The sequence below is a fragment of the Macrobrachium rosenbergii genome, chromosome 28 (assembly GCF_040412425.1).
Source record: "Macrobrachium rosenbergii isolate ZJJX-2024 chromosome 28, ASM4041242v1, whole genome shotgun sequence".
Classification (NCBI taxonomy): Eukaryota; Metazoa; Arthropoda; class Malacostraca; order Decapoda; family Palaemonidae; genus Macrobrachium; species Macrobrachium rosenbergii.
In genome coordinates this window covers 7,995,051-8,019,449 of record NC_089768.1, presented here as the reverse complement: position 1 = coordinate 8,019,449, position 24,399 = coordinate 7,995,051, and the positions used below count along the sequence as shown (strand labels likewise).

General features: G+C 44.5%; 1 protein-coding gene across 4 annotated transcripts in view; it reads left to right on the top strand.

Moving 5' to 3' along the window:
- Positions 1-24,399, top strand: part of Mau2 (Mau2 sister chromatid cohesion factor) — an 85,607-nt gene that overhangs the window by 28,961 nt on the left and 32,247 nt on the right. For all 4 annotated transcript variants that reach the window (XM_067129941.1, XM_067129940.1, XM_067129943.1 and 1 more), the window contains exon 4: positions 10,884-10,994. In XM_067129941.1, the coding sequence (XP_066986042.1) occupies positions 10,884-10,994 (111 nt within the window). The remainder of the gene's footprint in view (positions 1-10,883; positions 10,995-24,399) is intronic.

Below are 24,399 nucleotides of genomic sequence, written 5' to 3'. Positions count from 1 at the left end.
TAGTAAACAGACCCAACACAGGTCACTCCAGTGTAATATCACTTTCATGTTGCTGATTTGGCAAAATTTGTGGATATCATTGCTGGAAAGCTAAGTGCATAGTCTTAAGCCCCTATAAAGAGTTTAAGTTTCTTAATATTGTTGCAGTTAGCATGTTTGATAAATCCTGGTAGCTGGTAGTACATTCTCCAAGGTGGGGATTTTGGAGTAGGCTACTATACTATGTCATGTGTTCAGATTTTGCTGTCAACTCTGACAATTGTTTAAACTCTCATTAGTATGGAATTTTATTACTGAAAATCATTAGTCAATGGTTCTTTAATTATATGTAAATAATTTTCGTTTTTGGAATAAAAAGGAAAATTTAATTTTTGGCCTAACTTCTCAATTATGAAATGGCAAGTATGGCGTGTGGCTTCTCCTGTTTTTAAAACTTGCTTGTTACTTTTGTTAATAATTTAGAAATGTTTTAAATATGTATTACAAAAATTTCTCCATTTATCTTTAATACGGGGAGATTTTGTGCTTTAGAGGAATAGAAAATGTGTATGGGTGTAGGGTCCCATATGGACCCACACACCACGCATCTTACCTGGCCGGCTAATCTCCTCACAATGAGCATCCCTGCATGCCAAGCACCCGCATACAAGAAACAGCAGATGTCATGCATGCTTTGTACATATACTATTATCATTCATGTTATTGTTATGTTAAATTTATCATTCTTAGCGCAACTATTACAAAGTCAGCATTTCAGCTATATGTACCATAACTTCCTTCACGTCTTGTATATTGATTTATGTGCATCTTTCCATTGTCCAACAAACACAGTTGATTGTACTCTCACCTCTGTTTTGTTTGCCTTGTGTCCGGCACTACATTTTTGCTCTCAAGAACTATTGACGTGTCTGCTTGTTGTTTGAATAAATTAGTAAGTTTGTAGACACAGCCTCTTACTCATGCCTTCGCTGCATTGGTGACCACGGAGATGACCAGTCCAGCCAGCCTCTCCAGCAACACCATTGCCGCTGCCTCCGTACCTTTGCCCCCAATTCACACCCCACAACCCAAAAGCTTGGCTCTTCAGGGTGGAGGCAATCTTCTGATTGAAGAAAATTACCTCCTTAGCTTGCAAAGCAGACACCGTCTTCAAATTCCTGCCAGACGATGTTTTCAAGCAAGTCGCAGGATGGCTTGCAGAACTGCAAACCCCTGTCACCTACGAATCACTGAAGGATCAGCTGAAGTCATCCTTCGGCATGCTACCCGCCCTAAGAGCCAAGAAATTCTTGAACAACGTTAGGGGCAGCCATAGGAGACGAACGGCCATTGCATGTCTACAAGCAGTTGCGGCGGCTCGTAACGCTACCCGCCGAGACAGCCAACCCAAGTCAACCCTGGACCTTGTGAGAGAGGTACTCCTCACAAAACTGCCCCACCAAACAGTGGCGGCCAAGCCTAATCCCTCCACCATGCCCATTGAAGAATTCCTAAAATTAGTCAACGCGGTACACTTGGCGCACAAGACAGTGGAGCCCACCCAACCACCCATAGCAGCAGCAGCATGACGGTCCCAGCAGTCAACCAACATGGAATCCGACAGCGACCCAGAGGGACCGGCCACCCCCGTCCACAAGCAGAGATTCCCCAAACAATTCATCAAGGGGAAGACCAAACAGAAGAAAGATGAACCACCAGAGGGAATGTGCTTTTTCCATTGGAAATTTGGAAAAAAAAGGCATGCAAATGTAACAAAGGCTGCCTGTTTTCAAAAACATGCAAGAGGGTTGCATCTGTGACCCAAACAACTAAATGTCAGCGGTGAGCTGACTGGTTGCCTTGTAAGAGAAGCCATGCCTGCTTACGGCTGTCTTTTTTCCAGATACGAATGCAAAGGCGCCATGTGTTTCTTCGTCAGGGACGAAAGGTTGAACACACAATTCCTCGTTGACACCAGGGCATGCAAATCATTTGTGCCAGCCAGCCCGCACAAACAACTGAACCCCGCCCCACGCATTCAACAGGAAAGACTACAGTTGGACCTTCGTCATGGCAGACGTGAAGCTAGCACTTTTAGGAGCAGACTTCCTAAAAGCCCATGACCTGCTAGTGGATGTAGCATCAAAACAACTGATCCCAAAAACAGCTCCAGTATCATTTCCTCAACAGCTGTGCAAACAACCCTCCACCACATTGTCACTGCCACAGCAGAGGTGACAAACAGGCTCCATCACAACAGCTACCCCACCGACAGAGATATGCTGACTTCTACAAGACTACCAAGAGGTCTTCAAAGATGACCTGCAGCACATCTTAACCAGACCAGCAAAACACAACACCCAGCACCATATAGAAATGGAAGGTCCCCCAGTCCACGCACGCTTCAGACAGTTAGGCCCAGAGAAACTGGCCTATGCCAAACAAGTGTTCAGGGGAATGGAGAATGCAGGAATATGCCAAAAAGCCCTGAGCCCATGGGCATCCCCCTCCACATGGTACCAAAACCCGACGGAACATGGCGCCTGTGCAGAGACTACTGTCAGCTAAATGTCAAAACAAAGTCAAACATTGCAGATATAACCAACAAAATGAACAGAGCAAAGATCTTCACCAAAATAGATCTGCTGAAGGGATGCCTACAAGATCCAGTAGTGAAGGAAGATATAGAAAAGAACCTTCTCTTCTGCGTGGTCTATGTCGATGACATCCTCATATTCAGCCCCAACCTCAAGCAACACCTTAAGGACGTCAGATACTTAAAGAAAATGGTCTCATAGTAAGGGAAGACAAGTGCGAATGGGCAAAGAAAACAGTGGAATTCTTGGGACATAAAGTAAGCCAAGACGGCATTAAACCCCTCCCAGAGAAAGTAAAAGCAATTATACTGACTTCCAAAAACCAACAACAATTAAAGCAGTACAAGAATTTTCAGGACTAATCAACTGTTATCATAGATTCATCCCAAATGTTGCTAAAACCATGAGTCCAATCTACACATGTTTACAAGGAAAACCAAAAAAATTAAGTTGGTCAGAAGTTCAAGATACAGGCAGCCCGTTTATAGGTGGGGGTTCCATTCTGATGGCATGCTGATAACCGAAAATTGGCGATTTTTGGCACTTTTTCTGCGATTTTCGGTTATCAGCGCCTCTGTTGGGTATGTGTCAGCACCAATACCCAATTATCGGCACCGATAAGCAGAAATCGGTGAGTTTCGTTGCTAGACAAGTGCTGTAAAACTGGATCGCCGATAAGCGGGGACTGCCTGTAATGCATTTCTTTCAGCAAAGCAATTACCTCTGCAGCCACATTAATCTTTCCTGTATCCCATAGGTCCCTCACTGTGATGATTGATGCGAGTAGCATGGTGATTGGCTCGGTACTAGAGCATGGCACAGATGATAGCCGTCAACCATTGGCGTTCTTCAGCAAGAAATTAATGTCAGCAGAACAAAAGTACACATTTAACAGGGAGCTCCTAGCGGTCCACAGAGCCATCCGTCACTTCCACCACATGTTTGAAGGATGGCAGTTCGTCATACAAATGGACTATCAACCCTTGGTGCACGCCTTCACAAAGACAGCAGATGCATGGTCAGCACGACAGCAGTGTCACCTATCAGCAATAGGCTAGCTGAACACTCCTGCACTATCAATTATTTGAAGGCTTCAGCAAACACCATGGCGGACGCACTTTTGAGAAATTGCGTCGACACCATCCAGCTCGGGATAGCCTATCCTGAAATAGCAGAGGCTCAGTTCGCGCAAAGAGATGACATGGAACCTACAGCGACTACAGCGGGACAACCCTGCCCTTACGTGGAGCAACCTTTCAAGCAACAATGGAGAGACGTTCATTGCCTGCGAAACAAGTACTGGACGCCCTCGGCCCTATCTGTCAGAAGGCCTCAGGAAAAAGGCTTTCAACCTTGCCCACAACCTGTTCCCACCCATCAGGCCGGGCAACCGCCGGAATTTTAGCAGAGTGGTACATCTGATGGGGAATGAAAAAGGACATAAAAAACTGGACGAGGGCATGCCTTCTGTGTCAGACATCAAAAATAACATGGCACGTAGAGAGCGGAATAGGAGAGTTCCACACAACACACCACCGACTCACCCAGACCCACTTTGACACAGTGGGACCTCTACCCCTCTCCGAGGGGTACAAATACCTGATCACCATCATTGACAGAAATACCAGGTGGCCTGAAGCAATACTGGTTGGCAACAGACGGCAGAGAGTTGTGTGAAAGTTCTCATCAGATAAGTCAGCAGACACAGAGTCCCACAGATCAGCACAAGCGACCGGGGGGCAAACTTTATGTCCACTTTATGGAACACCCTCGCAGACAGTTTGGGGACAAAGATAATACACATGGCAGCCTACAACCCAGAAGTGAACAGCATCATCGAAAGCTACACTGGCAATTGAAAGCGTCCATTTCGTACTGGTACATGTTCTTCTCATTGGATAGATATAGGCAGCTTGCAATTTGACTTTTCTCATGTTTTTTGTCTTTCCTTACTACTGGGTTGCTAATAAGATAAACCTAAAGACTGCTTTCCCTACTGCAAACTGTGTAATCTGCTGTTTGCCAGTGAGATGGTACATATCATCAGCCATGAACATATCCCTGCTAGTATAAAGTTGTGTTTAGGTAGTTTTCAACATGTGCGCAGCAAGCAACATGCTCCTGGCAACAAACCATGAAGGAAAGGCATGATTTAGAATAGCTCTTTGGGTCCAAGATTTTAGAGGGAGCATAGAAGGAGGGGGAACACATTTCCCTGCAGAGCATTTTCCTTCTTTTCTAAGTAGATTCCATGTCCTGGCCAGTATGCCGAGATACTGGAATTCGAGATCTCCATGTATTACTCCCCTGATGGAGATCAAGAATCTTAAATGGTAATGGGTTAAATGCCTTAATATAGGGCATGAAGTGGACATTGCCACTGAGCTTTCCTTCCTGAACTGGAAGACCCAGGAACACTGTCCATCCCCTGAAGTTTTGTTCTTTCTAGGACCCACTCCCCTCGACTTGGGACCACCTTGATGTGGTTAGGGTGCTCTTGGAATTTGTTCCCGGGATTGAATCCAAGAGTCCTATATATTAACAAGTATAAATTTGGAGTAAGTATTGTGGAACTTTCCACCTTTGGTAAAATTTATTGGATCTAATAAATGGGAAAAGATATCATAGCTGGGACTAGGTTTACAGGCAGTCCCTGATTATCGGCGGGGTTCCGTTCCCGACGGCAACATTCCAGGAACACAGCTAAATAGATAACTCGGCTGATGACTTTCCCTGTGTAGATGGTGCTCTTGACTTTTTGAATACAATTATGTTCTTGGCTGGTCTTCAATCTGTACTAGGACTTTAGGCATATTTATCTGTTGACCAGTTCCCAGTTGGATTCATAAATGCCAGGAAACTCATAGATACTACAGACGAAAATGTAAGTTTTACCGTGTTGAATTTCGAGAAGCAAGAGCTCATTTCTGCATGGAAATTAAAAAGGCACAAAAGGAATCTTGGACAATTTTCATATCTTCACTAAATTCAAAAATACCTTTGACTTTAGTTTGGAATAGAGTTAGAAAAATACCAGGCAAATTTACTCCATGTCAACTGGCTGTGAAGTAACTGATCCCTGGTTAGTGGCTAATGAGTTTGTTAATCGTTTTGCAAGTGTTGCAAAGAAAAATGATGACGGACTCTATTCAGCTCAAAGAAGGCTAATGGAACAGGTCGAAATTGATTTTAATACATCAATCAGTGAAGAATACAATGTACCTTTTATTATGAGGGAATTTGAATCTTCCTTAAGTAAATATAATGAATCAGCTCCAGGACTGGACGATATAACATATGAGTTTTTCAGTCGAGAAACATGCCAAGTGCCATTTTTAAAATATAATAAATTAAATTAAAAAATACTTTGGCCCAGGATGGGGCTTGGCATGTTTCTCGACTGATAGGCTCATATTCAATGATTAAACATGCCCCTGAAAACACCAGACTTTTCATATTAAGCCTTGTTAACAGAATTTTCTGAGAACGTATCTTCCATAAGCTATGGGAGATGTTAAAATTACTGCTATTTGTGATACCAGGGAAAGACCCATCCAAGACAGGGAATTATCATCCTGTTGCACTGTCATCATGTCTGTGTAAGATCATGGAAAAAATAATAAACACACATTTGATGTGGTACTTGGAACGTGGTAAATATCTGTTGCCTGCACGATGTGGTTTTTTAAGTATACACTCCACAACTGATGTTTTAGTTTGAATGGAATCTTCAAGATGTGAAGCTTTTGCTAACAAGCAGCATCACGTCACTGTTTTTTTTTATCCTAATACTACCAATAGTCAAAATATTATTTGCAATTCCAAATTAAGGGGATCTCCACTCCTATTACTCAGACTTTATGTAAAGCTCACGGACAGCCCTTCTTGATGGGTGTTCCTGTATTTAATCCTTTGAACTGTGTCAGTACAGTTGTGCTGTGCTGCCACCTGTCTCCCTTTCCTTGTGCTTAACACTCAACCAAACATACCCAGTCTTAACTGTGGAATTACTATGACCACAACATTATACACTACTGTCAGAGGAAAATATTCATTGGCAGCACCCCTTCAGAAGCCTTCACAATGTCAAGCCCCAGATTCACTAGGCACACATAGTGTGTCCAAAAAAAAAACATTCAAAGTCTGAGATATCACTCAGCTTGATGGTGTTACACAGGGCCTTCAACGCAAGAACTGACTCCATATGTCTTGGAACTTGGACGTAGTTTATAGTGGTTAAAAGGTCCAGCTTTTGAGCTTCTCCGTTCCACATCCCGTAAGAATTTGATGAAGAAAACTCTCTCCCTCATAGCCTTGGCCACTGCCAAACGAGTGAGTGAACTACAAGCCATAGACAAGCAAATTTGTTTTGCACAAGGAGATGCGTCTGTACCTTTACACCATGTTTCTTGGCCAAAAATCTTATGGACATCCTTGGTCCAGAAGGGGCGGAAAGGGTCCTTTGCCCTGTTAGGGCCCTTAGGTATTACATGGACAACCAAGAGAATCAGAAGTCCCTCCAGCAATCTCTGGTGCTTTGTCAAGAATTCCTCTTGGCCTCTATCAAAAAATGTATTGTCATTTTTTCTGAGAAACCTTATTTCAGAGGCGCATTCACAGATTCAGGAAAACGTACTGCCTAACTTTAAGGTGAGGGCACACGAGATCAGAGTGGTCGCCACCTCTTATGCATTCAAGCATAATATGTCACTTTCAGCGATCCTTCAGTCGACTTACTATTCCATTTTTGCGGCTCACTATTTGAAAGAAATAGAGACAGTTTTTGAGAACTGCAGTACCTTGGGTCCGTTATTGGTAGCTGGCATGGTATTTTGGGGAAGAAGCATAAGAAACATTCCTTCCTTGACCTCTTCACCTTGAAATTTGGGTGTCGAGTTTTTTGGGGAGTCCTTGGGGGGTACGTTGTACCTGAGTACCCATCAGTCTTTATTGGTAGGGCGATGTTTTTAATTATTTTACAGTGTAGGTGACAGCGTTGTTTTGTCTTTTTGTCTTTTGGTACTGCGCCCTGGGCAAGGGCAACTAATCTTACGCTTTGCGGGTATTCGGAACACTTTATTCCTAAGCTCCCTCTTAAAAGTAGAGACTACTCGCGGCTATTCCGCTAAGTCACTACAGGTCAAGATGAGCACTAACCAGAGGCAGTAATCACCTGCTGTAGCTCTCTCTCTTACCAGGTAAGGAAACAACAAGCATTTAACCAATAGTAACAGATTTCATGTTTCAAATTCATCTTCATACCTGACTGTTTTTGGAACAGAAAATGTCCATATATCCCATCCTATCAATGTGGGATTCAGGTATGTAATTATGTACTTGATAAGTTACTTATATGAAAATGGTATCTTCATAATAAAATAAGTTTCATATATACTTATCAAGAAATTACAGATCGGAGCCCTCCCTCCTCCCCTCTCATGGACATAAGGCACAAAAGAAGTGAGCTCCTCTGTTTTGTTGTTCTTGTTGTTCCCAGACAGAGGACAGGGGAGTCACCTACACGAAAACAATAGTAGTGCTACCGCGAATTTCAAATTTAAACTGCCCTATGAAACTTAATTTTATTATGAAAATACCATTTTTGTGATAAAACTATTAGAATATTCAGGTAAAAACATTTTTAGAGGTCTTTTTCGGTGTTTTGCACTATCAAAATAGGCAGTTACAAGTGTTTTAAGTATTTGCAGATTTGAGGTATTTGCGGGGGGTAGTGGTACGCACCCCCACAAATACCGGGGTCGACTGTATTGTAAAAGATAAGAACTAAAACCAGCAACAATCCCCAAGTATATTTGTGGGTAAATATATTTGAGATGTACTGGGATGGGGAGATTTAGTACCTTTCTCTGTGACATCTCATGGGAGACTGTTCTTCAGATTTCTTTTTCATATTGCCAGCTGTGGTGAGCCATAAGAGTTGCCATAAGTCATTTATGGCCCTTTCAGGTGACTTGGACATTTTCCTGCAAAATTCGTTGACACATTTTCCTGGAACATTTGTTCAAGCAGCATGGCACAAAATATAAATTCTCACCTGAGCTGGTCTGGATTGCACCTTAAAAGTTGTTATGATGTCTCACAAGATCATGACTGGATGCAAGGGGTTAAGGTAAGGACTCGTGTTATGTGCAGTTCTAAAAAGGGAGATTGCATGTCCTGCTTACCAGTTAGAATCTGGTGTGCTAAGTCAAGTTAAAATGAATTCCTCTATTTGACTTTTATGAGTTGTGCTCTAGGTCAGGTGAGAATTAGGGAGAGTGCCGAGTGGCTGGTAAGGTTCCTGATCATGTAAGGACATGACACCCTCAGTTGGGTTAGAGAAGATAAGGTTGAGATGAAGCCTCGTATTTTACCCTAATTTACTTCTCTTTAGGTCAGGTTATGTGAAGGGGGTTTCTTTATTAGTCAGATAAAGATTTTGGTTTTGATATTAGGTTAGAGAAGATAAAGTTAGAGTGCATCCCTGTAATTGGCCTTGTGATATTGATTTGGTAGTATTGTTGCAATATAACTTCAAAATCTGTATTCAAAGTCAAAATTACAACACAATGTGGTGTACTGTATTCAGTCCACATGTGCATTCAGATCAGGTATATGGTGTATTAACCAGGGATGTAACATTCCAGTCATGGTGCATTCAGTCCATCATTCTGTCAAGATTAGGGTCAGCATTAATAGCATTTAATTTATGTATTTTTCTTCCTTCTGTATGCCCTATTATATTCTGTAATTATTTCTTTCAAATGAACACCATATTCTTTTGAAGCTTGAATTTGAGGTCAGTGTGTCTCATGTAGGCTTTTTGTATATGAATAGGGTTTATCTTCTGAACGGTAATAATAATAATAATAATAATAATAATAATAATACTCTGAATTATACCTGGTCAAGAGGCTTTAGAAATGAGATTTTTATAGGTGAAAATATACGTTTTACAATTCTGTCTTTATAGTTAATACATTCTAGAGGGCCAGGTGCAGTGCTTATTATCAGAGAAGCTTTAATTCCTTTACTTTAGGGGAACATAACTGGTTGAATCATTCATTACAAGAACTGTGGTTTTTATTAGATTTGTCAAAGCATGGGTAGATAGTGCTAGGCTTTGGTTTTAAATGTGCAAGGGATTCTTTGCTTTGTAAATATATTCACTTTAGATCTCAGAATGTTTCTGTTTCATCACAGTTGAAAATCTGATCTGAAAGGTATCCATTCTCCTCACTCAACTTCCTTAAATTTGTTGAAAATCTGGCAGTGACCTCTTCATCAGCAGACACGGATTCTCAGTTAATGTTCATGTTGTTATGGTTCAACCCAATTACAGGGTCCAAGCAGCCATACTTTACTTAGAATAAGTGGCATCCTTATTCTCATTCTAGAGTATTCGTTCCCAAATTCTTCATGAAGACTTAATGCATCTTCATGCATTATGGAGCAACATATACTGTACTACCATCCATTGGAGCATGTCTTCAACTTTTGCTTTCTTTCCAAATATTTAATGGTTTATCTATCTACAATTAGCATTTATCACACACTTAAGGATGTACTGTATGTTTACCCAACTTATGAGCTCAGACAGCACTAATTTTTTTATTCTTCATTTGTTACTTCTTGGTCACTTGAGCAACCATCATTTTTTTCACTGCTTTTTCATATTTGCCACCATTACTGCTGTAGTGTTTGGGGCCATATTTATAAGAAAATATGGCTAAGCTGCAGATTACCATAAATATAAAATTATTTTTTTTATTTACAGTATTAGCACAATGAATACTACAACGTAACAAACCATGTGAATATGACTGGAGATAAAGGGAAATAGCAGACAAGGGGATGAATCATGTAGCTACCTCAGAAGGTGGCTGGGTGGGAAATTTCAAGTCAGACTTGAAACTGTTTAATTGTTGAATTTCCTTCCCTTTTTAGCAGTAAATGTTTTAAAATATTTTGAAACTAATACTGCATAGACTTACAGGTGTCAACTATGAAAAAAATGAAAAAGAAAGGACTCTTAACATTGAGATGTAGTCACTTAAAGTGATTATTGATATGTTTAGGCTTTGGACCAATTTTAGTAGATGAAAATCTTTCATTAATAAATGTATGTGGTCAACATCACTCAATTATGAAGCTTAGGCCATGTAAAGCATTGGTTCAAAGGTTGCTGTATGTGAATAAGTGTATTTTTTTTTATAGTACTGCTGTTTACTGTATTAAAGACATAACATAAGTATGTAAGTTTAGCATTAAATGCATAGTAGTTGTTTGAACTTTAGTTATTTACAGGTATTTTTACTGGAGGGTCGAAGTGCAGTTGAAGTGCAAACCTTGTTGACACAGGCCAATCAGAATGTTGAACAGTATAATGGAGCACATGGTCAAAAGGAACATCTCAGGGTAAAGTTATAATGATTTTTTCTGTCCAAAGTTATATTGTTCCTACAAATATAAACCTTTGGTCTTTACGTAGGATTTAGCTGGAATGGCTGTTTAACTTTCAAACAATGTCATTAACTACCAACGGTAGGGGGGGAAGCCCCACCCACCTGTCAGTCTGCACTCCACTTTGCTTTCGGCCACCATCGCGTACAGACGTCTTCTGAGCTCTCTGCCTGACTGCCATTTGCTTTCTTTCTTTGCTTTTGATTGAAATATATGGTGTTGGTATTGTTTACATTTTGATTTCATCATGAAACTCTTAATTTACAACTGCCTGTGGAGAGGAAACCTGTAAACCATAGGTACTCTTATTAGGTTGACCCTCATACCCTATGTGTCTCATGCTGTAGGCATTATTGCAACCAATCTAGCCCTTGATCTGAGTGCTGGGTCTGGCCATCTGAACAGTGAATGAAGTTTGCTGGGAAAAAGAAGCGAGAGAAGGAGGTTTCTGCGGTGTCATTGGAGTACAATAGTACTCCGCTGGTGACACTGAAGATTCTCTCTGGTTCCTTCTTGCCCCCAGCTAAACTCCTGCCTGCTGTTACCACTCTCAAGGGAGCAGTTTCCCCTTTGCTGACTCCTGCTGCTTCATTAGCACAGATCCACCGTGGGTGATAGGACGACCAGTGTGGTTCCTCTCCAGCAGTTTCTTTTCGCTTGGAGGAGGGGTTGTCCTCGGAAGGATGCTCCCTGAGGGGAAGAGAGATTTCTTCTTTTAACCCGATTTTTGTTCCAGGTGTTGTGGAGTCCGAGGGAGCTTAGGGAGTTATGGCCCTCCCTAGGCCTCCCGGGAGGGCCGAGTGTCTCTGGGTTAGTCAGTTACTTGGAAGCATCAAAAGTCCTTCCTATCACTGCTTCATCCATAACCGTGATGACTTGGACAGTTACGGTATCAGCCGGCAAGAGGGCCACCACTATGGCTCTTTTAGTGACACCACATATCCCTTCAGTGATGTGCTGTGTGCTCACAGGTATTACCATCTGCTTTGTCCTCCCTTGGGGATGTCCTCCTTTACATTCTGCTATCGAAGGCCAGCCTCGGCAAGAATAAAAAGTTTAAGAAGAGTAGGAAGTTGTCTTCATCTTCATTGTTGATTGCTGTCACCTCCTCCCCTTCTATTTCCGAAGCTAGCAAGCATAGGAAGAAGAAGATTGCCTCACCTATCCACAAGAAGTCCCTTAGGGCTTCTAGCTGTCAGCCATCCCCCACAGAGAAGGATTCCAGGCCTCTTGCTAGCAGTACCCCGAGTATTGCTGCTCTTGTTGCTGAGTGCATGGGATCAACTGTTGACGGGGTTTTATGGATCCTCGGTGCATAGTACCGGCCCTGGGAGCTCACCTTCCCAGGCAAGTAAGGGTCTCTGGTCTATGGACCTGGATCCTGCTGACAACACGGCCCAGCAAGAGAAAGTGAGTAGAGAGCGGGCAGGCACTTACTCACCCCCCAACTCCCACTCTCTGAAGAGCAGTGCAGGGGTCCCAGGATGGTGATGCCGGCCTACTGGCCTTCTCACCTAGGCAAGGCAAGAATAGGTCTCTCACCCAGTCTTCTTCTCCAATAGAGTTTTTGGCTTCTAAGAAGACTGGAGCACATTTGCAAAGACAGCCCCCGTTCACGTTCTCATGATTGGGACTGCTCTCCCCAACCCGTGTGGACATTGTCGCCATGGGTTAACAACTGCCCATGGCCTGGCTCACCTCCCGGGACTTTGGCCTCTGGCAGGCGTAGCAGGGGTGCGCGGTGTCTGTCACCTCTTCCCTCCACCTTCTCAGGGTTTTCTAGGAGCTGGGTGCCAGACAGGCCTAGGGTTTGAGACCAGGACCATTTGCATTCCCATCTTAGCCCTCCCACAGAAGCAGATGTTCCAGGATCGGTCCTTGGTCTGGACCAATCGTGTGCTTAAGTGGTCGAGAGATCACCAGGGGGCTCTGGCAAGCGTCCCTCTCCTGTGAAGGAAGCAACTCAGGAGAACTGTGATCTGGAGAGACTCAAGGGCCCTATGCCCCAGGACTTGTACACGTGTGAGTTACAGGGGCATTTTGTTGAGATTGTGCATCTGATATGGTAGTACAGGCAGTCCCCGGTTATCGGCGGGGTTTCTGTTCCCGACAGCGTGACGATAACCGAAAATCCCCGATAACCGAAAATCAGCGATAATAGCGCCGATCCCCGGTTATCGGCGCCAATAACTGGGGATTAGAGCCGATCCCCAGCGCCACCGATAAGTGGGGATCAGTGCCAATAACCGGGGGTGAGCTCTGATAACTGGAGATCGGTGTTGAAAATCCGGTTATCGTCTTCACTAGACAAGCCCTGTAAAACTGGATCGCCAATAATCAAGGCCGCTGATAACCAGGGACTGCCTGTACTGTACAACGATCTCAAGGAAGAGACATTGGCTTTTCCTGTGGACCGTTCTTCAGCCATCAAGTTCTTTTGGGAACCCTTTTCCTGTGGACCGTTCTTCAGCCATCAAGTTCTTTTGGGAACCCCAGAAAGAACCCTGGGTCTTGATGGGCTTGCCTTGGTCGAATCCTGCCAAGGGGGTTTTGGGCCAAGTGAATTCCCTAGTGTATGGGCAGGAGAGTTCACTTTGGTCTAGCTGATTGAGCAAGACACTTTCTCGCCTTCTGCTCACCAGAGTAAATACTACATACCCTTGGACAGGCCTTTGCTGACCAAACAGGTTGACCTAGGCCTGACTAGTCTGTTTCCTGGTCTGTCGCTGGATTGCCTCCATGTGGAAGGAGTATCTCTCTCACAGTTGGAGGCTGTGGCAATGGAATTGACTGTTATGGCAGCATTCCAAATGGTCTCCTGGATTGATCTTTGGTATCTGGCTGTGGCTGAGATCGCATCCTCCTCTTCTCTTCAGGTTCCTGTACACCTGAAGGAGACGCTATGTGTAGGAGACATGTTGTCTGGAGGTAGGGACATCCCATACTTAGCTCACCTGGCAGCTAGCCTGTGGGCAAAACTGGTGTTCAAGAGGCGAGACTCAGTTTTTCTTTCAGGTCTCCAGGTTCATCGGTTCAGAGTAGGCATTGGCATTCAGAAATGGACCAGTACTGGGCTCCACTTCCCTCTTCCCTAGAGAGGAGGTGGTGGCCACAGTGGACAGACTTCACGTTGAGAACAGTGACATGCTGGTCAACAAGACAGTGGCCAAGACCTCCAGGTTTTTGTGTGGCCCTCGTAGGAACACCCAGTCTTCTTCTACCCCAGTAGTGAAAGGTACTCAGTTGTGCCACCTTCTGCCCCCTGCCCGTGCTAGGAAAGGGGGCCCAAGGGTAAGAAGAAGGGTGGCGTTCCTTCCTGCTTGCTGACAATGGTGGGGTGGGTGCCTGTTGGGCCATTTGGCAACATGGCAGTGATACAGAGTGGAGACCTAGGTAGTGGATGTCCTTTGGGTAGGATATCTAGCATAGCACCCTTTGAGTCTTCACCATCCCTTACCAACAATCCGGTTTGCTTCTATACTTACGTTCCCGGCTCGCAGAAAGACCTTACCCTTTTGGGAAGAGTTGAATGCAGTGCTCAAGAAAGGTGCTGTGGAAGTCATGAAAGATCGGTCTCCAGGGTTTTACAGCCATCTTTTCCTCACAGAGAAGGTGACAGGCGGCTGGAGACTGGTCATTGACCTCTTTCCCCTGAATCATTTCATTTGCCAGACCCAGTTCAAGATGGAAATGGTACAGTCAGTACCTGATTCCATCAGAGAGAGCGACTTCATGTTTTTGGTTGACTCGAAGAATGCCTATTTTCAACCCATCCATCAGTCTTATTGCAAGTACCTCCATTTTACCCATAGGGAGATGATGTTCCAGTTCAGGGCATTTTGTTTTGGGCTTTTAATAGCTCCCCAAGTGTTAACTCGAGTGTTCACCCTTGTCTCAGCTTGGGCCCACTCATACGGGATACGTCTTCTGAGGTACCTGGACGATTGGTTAGTCCTGGCAAGCTCCTTGTATCAGTTGCTCAAGGACAGAGATCGACTTCTCGGTTTTTGTCATGACGTGGGAGAAGTGTTCAATTTCGAGAAGTCCGATCTCACACCTAAACAAAGGTTAAAGTACCTGGGCATGCTGATACATATCGCAGCAGCAAGTCTTCCCCTCAGGCTTACGTATCAGCAGGTTCAGAGACGCAGGCAGCTGTTCCTGTCTCGGTTGGAACTACGTGCTTGGCAGTGGCTGACTTTCTGAGGTAGGCAGTCCCAGTTAATGGCGGGGGTTCCATTCCCAGCCAAGCACCACTAACTGAAAATCACTGATAATAGCGCTGATAAACTTCTTAACTGCACTGTTAACCAGTTATCAGCACCGATAACCAGGTATCGGCTCTGATGAACCACTTACTGAAGCTGATAAAACGCTTACCGACGCCAATAAACTGCTTACTGGTGCCGAAAATCGTTTACCAGCGCCAAAAATCTGGTTAACGACATCACTGGCCAAGTGCTGTAACACTGAAATGCTGTTAACTGACGCTGCTGGTAAGCTGGGACTGCCTGTACGGTACCAAGAGAGATTCCTCCATGGCACAGCCTGCTGTGCCAGCCACATGTAGAGAGGGATCACCAGGCTGTCACTTAACTCCTGGAGACTATCCAGCTTCTCTTGTGAGTGAAAGATTTTTCTTGCCACAGCAATAGCGATGTCTGGATACCTTCATAAGTCCTCAGCGGCTGTGTACCAGGGGAGATGGGCCGTTTTCTTTGGTTGGTTTCATTGACGGGGTATCTCTCTGTTTGGGGCTACTCTTCAGTAGGTAATGAATTTTCTTGTCTTTCTTCGTTGGGAGAAGCTACTCTCAGTTTCGGCCATAAAGAGCTATAGAGCTGCCCTTGCCCAAGTCCTTTTGTTGAAGGGGGTAGATCTCTCATCCTCATGGGAGATCTCCATACTTTTGAGAAGCTTTGAACAGTCTTGCCCACCCAGGGAACTCAGGTCCCCAGAGTGGGATGTGACTCTTGTCTTAAGGTTCCTGACTCATGCACCGTATGAGCCTGTGCGAGAGTCATCCGACGGATCTGACCTTTAAGACTGTTTTCATGCTTGCCCTAGCATTGGCAAAGAGAGTAGGTTAGCTTCATGACCCTTTCCTTCGATGTTAAGCACTTTATGGGATGGGGATCTGTTACACTTAAGTTTACTCCAGAATTCATAAAGAATATCCAGAATTCGTTAGTCCCTGACATCAGATTCATGTCCTTTTTGATCCCTTCTCTAGAGGACTTTGTAGATGGTGATCGAGACGAGATGCTACTTTATCCAGTTGGGTGCTGCAGTACAGACTACCTTAAGAGGACTCAGCATCTCAGGCTTGAGTGTCGACAACTCTTCATTAGTGCTGGCTTGACCAAGAAAGAGGTGTCCAAGAACACAGTTCTTTCTGGCTTTGTGAGACGGTTAAGCAGGCTTTTTCTTTGTCTGGTGAGGTAGACAGGAGTACGATCTGGACAAGAGCTCACGAGGTTAGGGGCATTGACCCAGCCCTTGCATTCCAGAAGAATCTGTTGGTTTAACAGGTATTACAAGTGGGGGTGTGGTCCTGCCATACCACATTCACCAAGTTTTACCTTCAGGAGGTTACCCACATAGCCCAGGAACGTTAGGGGTTTGATGTGAAATAATTAATTACATAAAACTGAAACTTTGCACAAATGTAGAGATACGTGACATGAACAACATATCAAAAGTCCCAGGGCCTCCCACTCTTGCGTTAGCTGCCATAATGGAAAATGGCCACCAAATTGGAATTTGCTTAAAATTGAAATATCTTGTAAAATAATGGTTTTGTTGAAAACCATCACTGAGTAAAAGATGTTCAGAACTTATTTTTTAATAGGAATGAGTAGTTTGTTTGACAAAATTAAGGCCTTTTATATGAAATAAGAATAAAAATAGGGAAACTAATCCTATAATTTTATTTTCAAAAACAATTTCTGCAGAATGGTGATCTGTATGACAAAATGTTTCAAAACAAAAGTTGTAGAAAAAAATCTTTTCAAATATATAAGGGATTTTGACAGAGGAAAAATCTATTTCTGAGGAAGGTCCCGTGTCACCCGGTGAAATTCCATTACAGCACGAATTTCTAGGTATAACAATGCTAGATATACCAGAGAAAAAGAGCTTTCAGGAAAGCTGGGGTTACTACCCCAGTCGATCGTCTTTAGAAGACGTCGGTATACTGAAGGGTGAGTGAAATACCACTACCACGGAAATATACTCGAAAGATCTCTCCTTATCAAAACCCCCGTAAAAGAGCGGTGAGCCGTTACAGCTCCCACACCTAACACCCGCCAGGACGGCGACACCAGCGCCACCTACTTCATTCCATGCTAGCACTAACCCCAGACTTGGCATGTGCAAGAAGGGGAGGAGTACTAGACTAGACAGGGAGGGTCACGGGTGACACGGGACCTTCCTCAGAAATAGATTTTTCCTCTGTCAAAATCCCATTTCTGAGTTCAGTCCCGTGTCAGCCGGTGAAATAGTGATAGAGAATCATGCCAAGACTGCTACTACTGGAAAACAAGGGGGGTAACCTGAAGAAAAGGCAAAATTGTAACGAAAATAACTTTAATTAAGGAATCTCTTCCATGAAGCAAGAATACTTAAAAGTAAGGCAACTTAATTTTAAGGCACACCAATAAACTTAACACTACAAAACACTGGAGGTCCCCGGTTTGATGGGGAAAAAACCTCAAAAATCTTAAAATTACTTAAAAGTAGTGAAACATGAAATGTGCACAGAACAAGAAATACAACCTTAAAACTATATATGTAAACTTAGGCTTAAACATGTAAGAGACAAGACTAATGAAAATAACACACGAATTATCCGAGTACGTGGAGCCAACAAAAACTGTCCAGTACCCCGCAAACGAAACAATTATGGCTAATCAGATTACAGTTTTCCATCATCAAATACAAATATATCAATATGAAGAGCTAGGCAGTGAGGTATAAACGACCAGGAGAATAAGCAGAGAAGCAAATGAGGTAGGCGGGCGGGGGGGAAAAGGAAAGGATATAATTATTTAATGTGGGGAGATGACACTTCCCACTGCTATAGTAGAATATTTCAGGGCTTCGAGTGATTTTAAATAGTGGCGTTTAAACACTAGAGGTGATTTCCAACCCGAATATTTTGATAACTCTGAAAAGTCCATATTATGAAAATAATTAATAGAAGTAGCCACTGCTCGAATATCATGAACTTTAGGAACTGAGTCTGGGTTGGCTTGTTTAATGAAATACAGAATTTGTTGTCTTATACCATTAAGGGAAAGAGTACCACCTTTCTCCCTGATAAAAAAGAGGACCCGACTTACTCTGTGGAGTTCTTGAGAGGTAAGATTTAAGTGTATGGACTGGACATAAAGATTGATCTTGAGGAAGGGGCACCACCTTCCAAGGAGACCACCTGTCCTGTGGGTCTTCGTTCTTAGCTAAAAATCTAGGGTCAGGGGAGAGGAGGACTTCTCCGGATGGGAGGAAGTTAACAAAATTATCACCTCTAGTGAGAGCTGACAGCTCTGAAATTCTAGCACCTGAAGCCAAACTAAGTAAAAATAAGGTTTTCCTTAACAGATCTTGATAAGAGCAATGTAAGTTATCCAACTCTGACGCTAACTTAAGGACGTCATTGAGAAACCAAGTAACCGAATGTGGACGTGATACTGGTCTCAGACGAGCGCATGCTCTGGGGATGGATGAAAAATAAGAATCTGTAAGGTCGATTTTAAAGCCGTAAAGAAATACTTTCTTCAATGCCGACTTGACTGTGGTAATAGTGGCGGGAGCCAGACCTTTCTCAAACAGTGACCTAAAGAAGGAAACTCCTAAATTAGTCGTCATAATTTTGGCTTCAGATGCTTTCAGGAAGGAGGCTAACTTTTTGACTGCTGAGTCATATTGCCTAATAGTAGAATCTCTTTTATCTGATTCTAAAAACAGAGTGTTGACAGGGTCAATGTTTGCTCCTTTTGAGCTGCGAACTTTATAAAGTCCATAAAGCTAGGGCATCTTGAATCCTTGAGGAAGCTGACACAGTCTTGGTTTGTACTGTCTGGGTCAGAATGGGCTTGGGGATCCAAGACTCCAAGCCCAGTTCCTGAAGGAGAGGGAACCAATTGCTCTCACGGCCAATAGGGGCTACCAGAGCTGGTTGACCTTTGAATGTCCTTAGTTTGTGTAAAACTTTCAGCAGCAAATTTATTGGAGGAACAGATAAATTCTCTCCCAATTGTTCCAATCTACTGTCATTGCGTCTGTGGCTAACGCCTGAGGGTCCAGGTTGGGGGCTACGTAACAGGGGAGCTTGAAGTTGCTCTCCGTTGCGAACAGATCCACTTGGAGTCCTGGAACCCGGCGGCAAATCCATTGAAAGATTCGCATCCAGGGACCACTCCGTCTCCAACGGGTAGTCCTGGACAGGGAATCCGCCACCACGTTCGGACACCTGCTAGGTGGGTGGCTGACAGGTGCCAACCGTGCTTGTTCGCCAGGGAGAAGATAGCTACCATCACTTGGTTTACTCGACCTGATTTGGAGCCGCCCCTGTTGATGCAATGAACTACCACTGCGCTGTCTAACACCAACCTGATATGAATCCGATTGGGAGGGCGGATTTTCTTCAGCGTCAGAAAGACCGCCATGGCTTCCAGGGTGTTTATATGGAACTGCTGAAACATTGTGGACCACGTTCCCTGTACTTTCTGTTTTGGTGAATATCCCCCAGCCGCTTAGAGAAGCGTCTGTGTGGATAACTAGTGCGGAGGGGGAAACTGAAGTGGAACTGTTTTGGACAGGCCCTTGACTGTGGTCCAAGGCCGCAGCCTTGTCTTTAAGATCCGAGGATAGAGGAGACCCTGTCCCTGAGCTTGGTGTTTGCTCGACTCGCCACACCCTGTTTATGTCCTTTAATTTGGCTTTCAAGAGCAGGTCTGTTACTGAAGCAAATTGGAGAGACCGAGGACCCTTTCCTGGGACCGACGGGATGCTGACTGATTTTTGAGAAACCTCTTGGTGAGAGATGCTATCTCTTTCCTCTTGGAAGGAGGGAGAGATAACGTGTGGGAGGACAGGTCCCACTGAAGACCCAGCCAATGAAACCGAGACTCCGGAGTCAGGCGGGACTTCTCCCTGTTCAGCTGAAAACCCAATGACTCTAGGAAATTGGTGACTATGGACGTGGCTTCCTGACACTCCGGAACAGTTGGAGCCCAGATTATCCAGTCGTCCAGGCACGCTGCTATGGAGATTCCTTGGGACCGGAGCTGCTGTACTACCGTATCCGCCAGCTTGGTGAATATCCTGGGTGCAATGTTCAGACCGAAGGGCATGACCCTGAAGGAGTAGGCTTGGTTCCCGAGTCTGAAACCGAGGAACTGAGAGAAGTTCAGCGCAACTGGGGCGTGATAATAAGCGTCTGAAAGATCGATAGAGGTGGTGACGGCTCCACGCGAAGTAGAGTCCGAACCTGAGCTACCGTAAGCATGCGAAACTTGTCGCATTTTATGTAGAGATTTAGACGCGACAGATCCAGGATCACTCTTTGCTGATCGAGTCTTTTTGGGAACAGTGAATAGCCTGCCTTGAAACTTTAGGTGCCTTGCTTTCTTTATTGCTCGTTTGTTGAGCAATTCTTTTACATAATCCTGTAGGATTGATGTGGGTGGCTGGTAAAATCTGTTTGGAGGAGGATTCTTGATCCAGCTCCACCGTAGTCCCTTGGACACAATGCTGTGTGCCCAAGGGCTGAAGGTCCATTGGTCCCTGAACCAATACAGGCGACCGCCTACCTGCGTTTTCTCAGTGGGAGGGAGCGGGTTTGTTCCCTCTACCACGTCCTCTCCCCCTTGGGGTGGTGTTAGACTTTCCTCTGTAGGGGCCTTGCCCCTTCCTCCCCTGCCACCCTATTGAGGCCGTGAAAAAATCCACGGCCTTCATATGTAGGGTTGTATGCTGGTGAGGATACATAGGAGGGCGCCGCTGGTTGGACCAAAACGTACTGCTGGGGTTGGGACTTAGAGGTAGATGGCTGGGCCACTGCCGAGACCGGGATGGCTTGAACCATCGCCTGATGAGGCCTCTTATGTCTCCTGAACCTTTTTCCTCCTCTCGTCTGGGGCCGGCCGATTCTGGGGTCTTGCGCTTATAAGTGGGAATTCCCCACGGCGCGAAGACTCTGATTGCCCGTGTAGCTTCGGACATGACGGATGTAACCTCTCCTTCAGGGAAGAGGTTAGGTCCCCAGATTGAACTTTTAATGAGCTTGTTAGGCTCGTGGCGGATTGTAGCGTCAGCAAAAATAAATTTTCTACATTCCAGCCTAGCCATAACAAACCCATGCAAGTCTAACTGGAAGGTCGCCAGGAAAGACTTAGCTAGGACCTGGAAAAAGGGTTCGTCCGAGCCGGAGGCGGCAGTAGCCTCAGTAAGACAGCCGGAGCTCAGGACCGGGCTAACTTAGTCCGGGTCTCAAACTCCGCCTTTAACAATGATTCCGGCAGCTTAGGGAGTTGCTCGCTAAACTGCGTGGAAGCGCAAAGAGGGTCCAGCTTGCCTACAGTGAAAGTGGACGGGGCGTCCACCCAGAACTCGTTACTTCCTGGGAATACCAGGAAGTAGGGTCTGTTTCCCTCAATTGAGGAAAGGGATTCCCATCGAGGCATGCTCGGGGGTCGTGGCCAGAGCAATTTTGTCCATACAAGGAGTGGGAAGATCTTCACCTAGGGTGAACATCGTGAAATTGCCCTTGAAAGGGGTCAATTTTGTGTTCACTGCCTGCCACTCCGTCAGAGTGCGCAGGAGAGCCGACTGGGCTTGGTCTCTAGGGATGATGACAGTTTCCCTAGGTACCTTGTCTGACCGAATCCAGGCTTCTTCCGTAAGCCTCACGAAGCCAGGATAGGGGGCAAGAGATCAGGGGAAGAACTCCAACTCCTCCAACCGTCTCGTGCCCAGACCGTCTAAGGTAAGTTTGCCATCATGTTGGATGGCCCGGAGTCGAACCGCCAAGGGTTTCCGACATCAAACGGCGGGAGGTCCGCAGTGTCGGGGATAGAGTACTGCGGTTCTGCTTTAGGTTTGTGAGCCAAACCTTCCAGTACACTGTCATAGGTGGCAAACTTTTCTGAGATCTTCTCAAATCTAGAATCTAGGTCCTCCGTGAATTGTTTGTACAGTTCAGTGGCCAGGGCTTGTGCGTCAAAGAGGCTGGCGAGGAGGGCTTGGTTTTGCCGCCCTCTTACTTGCGCCCTTGCCGGAGGAGCTAGATTTACTCCCGGAGGCTACCGGTCCTGGGACCTTAGCCTTCGACGGGGGGAAGGGCAATGCCTTCTTAGAAGTCGAGGACTTATAGCCCTTCGCCTTCCATGAAGTCTTCAACTTGGGGATAGCAGACGGAGCTCTATCACCCAAAGAGGAAGACTTCACAAAACCTGCAAAAGATGATACAGATGAAGCAGGGAGTTAAACAGAGAGGGGCCCGCCCCAACATCCTCACTTACCTCTCCACTTACCACCTGGTCCTGCTCCGTATTCATAGGTTCCAAGTCGAGATTTAGGCGGCAACATCCTCCGAGACCTCGGCGTACATGATGTCCACTTGAGGTGGCTGGGTCGCATCACGGATCTGCTGGATAATAGGGGTGGCAAGTTCTTCTGGTACTGCTGCGGCCACCCGTGCGCCGGGGTAAAGCAGGTCCCTCAACCTGGCGTCGAGGACGTTTCAAAATATTTTATAAGGTTCATCAGAGGCAAGCTACACAACCAAAAATAAAAAGCAAATAAAACTAAAAACATTAAACTTAAAATAAGAGCACCATCTTCAAGAATAACATAATAGCCTATGAGACTAAATGAAAAAGAACCCGACCTGGTGGGGGGGGTACAGGATGGAGCAACTCCTTAAGAGAGGCCGACAGGCCAAAAATGCAAAACAAAAACTAAAGTTGGAGGGGGAGCCATCGCACGGAACCACCAGGAAGGAATTCAAGGGCTAAAATCTAAATATATATAGCGACTGGGAGAAAACTCCGACCGAAAGAACAGAAGGAGTAAGCCTCTCATGATCGACATGGCTGATAGGGGACGCCGTGTGGCGTCATAAGACGATCCCAATATTTATGAAAACACGAGACCAAAACAGCCATAATTAGATCAAAAACCCCACAAGAAGATGGTACTTAACTTAGAGATGGAAAAGGTGCTCGAAGCCATCGTAGATGAAGAAAAATTAATCCAAAATAGGGACGAGCACACAAAAGAAGCGAACGTATCACGTGCTAGAAAATGGAATGAAGTAGGTGGCGCTGGTGTCGCCGTCCTGGCGGGTGTTAGGTGTGGGAGCTGTAACGGCTCACCGCTCTTTTACGGGGGTTTTGATAAGGAGAGATCTTTCGAGTATATTTCCGTGGTAGTGGTATTTCACTCACCCTTCATTATACCGACGTCTTCTAAAGACGATCGACTGGGGGTAGTAACCCCAGCTTTCCTGAAAGCTCTTTTTCTCTGGTATATCTAGCATTGTTATACCTAGAAATTCGTGCTGTAATGGAATTTCACCGGCTGACACGGGACTGAACTCAGAAATACAAGTTTGTACATATCTAGAAAAATAAAGTAGTTATCACTGTAAATAAATAGAAAATCAATATGGGAAATGGCCAGACAAATGAATTACACAGTAACTTTTGTTTTTCTAATGAAAAGATAGCCTTACTTTGCTAGCATTCCACTCAGTTACTGAACAGTAATGTCTTTTTATACATTGTTGCATTATGCTTACTGATGAGCTCGGAGATTACAGTAAGAGAAACTGATGCATTTTTTTTTCCGTAATCACATAGGATGCATGCGAAATTATGAGATTTTTTGTATTAATGAACTATAGCACACAAATATCTTGTGTACAGTTATGTAGTAAATATTCTGTTATTCCAACATCTAAATCTTAAACTAATATAGTTTGTTTTAAATGCATAGGCAATAAATATGCCATGAAGGTACTGATGAGAGTAGTTAAAAGTGAGTCAATTCAAATTTTGAATTATATGTAAATACCACACAAACTGAGCGTACGTGCTTGCTTCAAAATAAATTTTATATCCCAACTATCCAATTCATCTTCTTTCTCAAATAGTTGTGAATTTTCACATCCAACTCCACGGCACTGGCCACACATGGATGAACACAATTAACTAGCCCTCTTATATTCACATTGATGGCAACAGCCTTTGCAGCATTTACAGCTGACTAAGTTTAACAGTTCATCTGGAGCTGGAGGATTAATTGAAGGTATTGGTTTCAGTCCAGTTCCGCAAGACTCCCATCCCCACTCGAC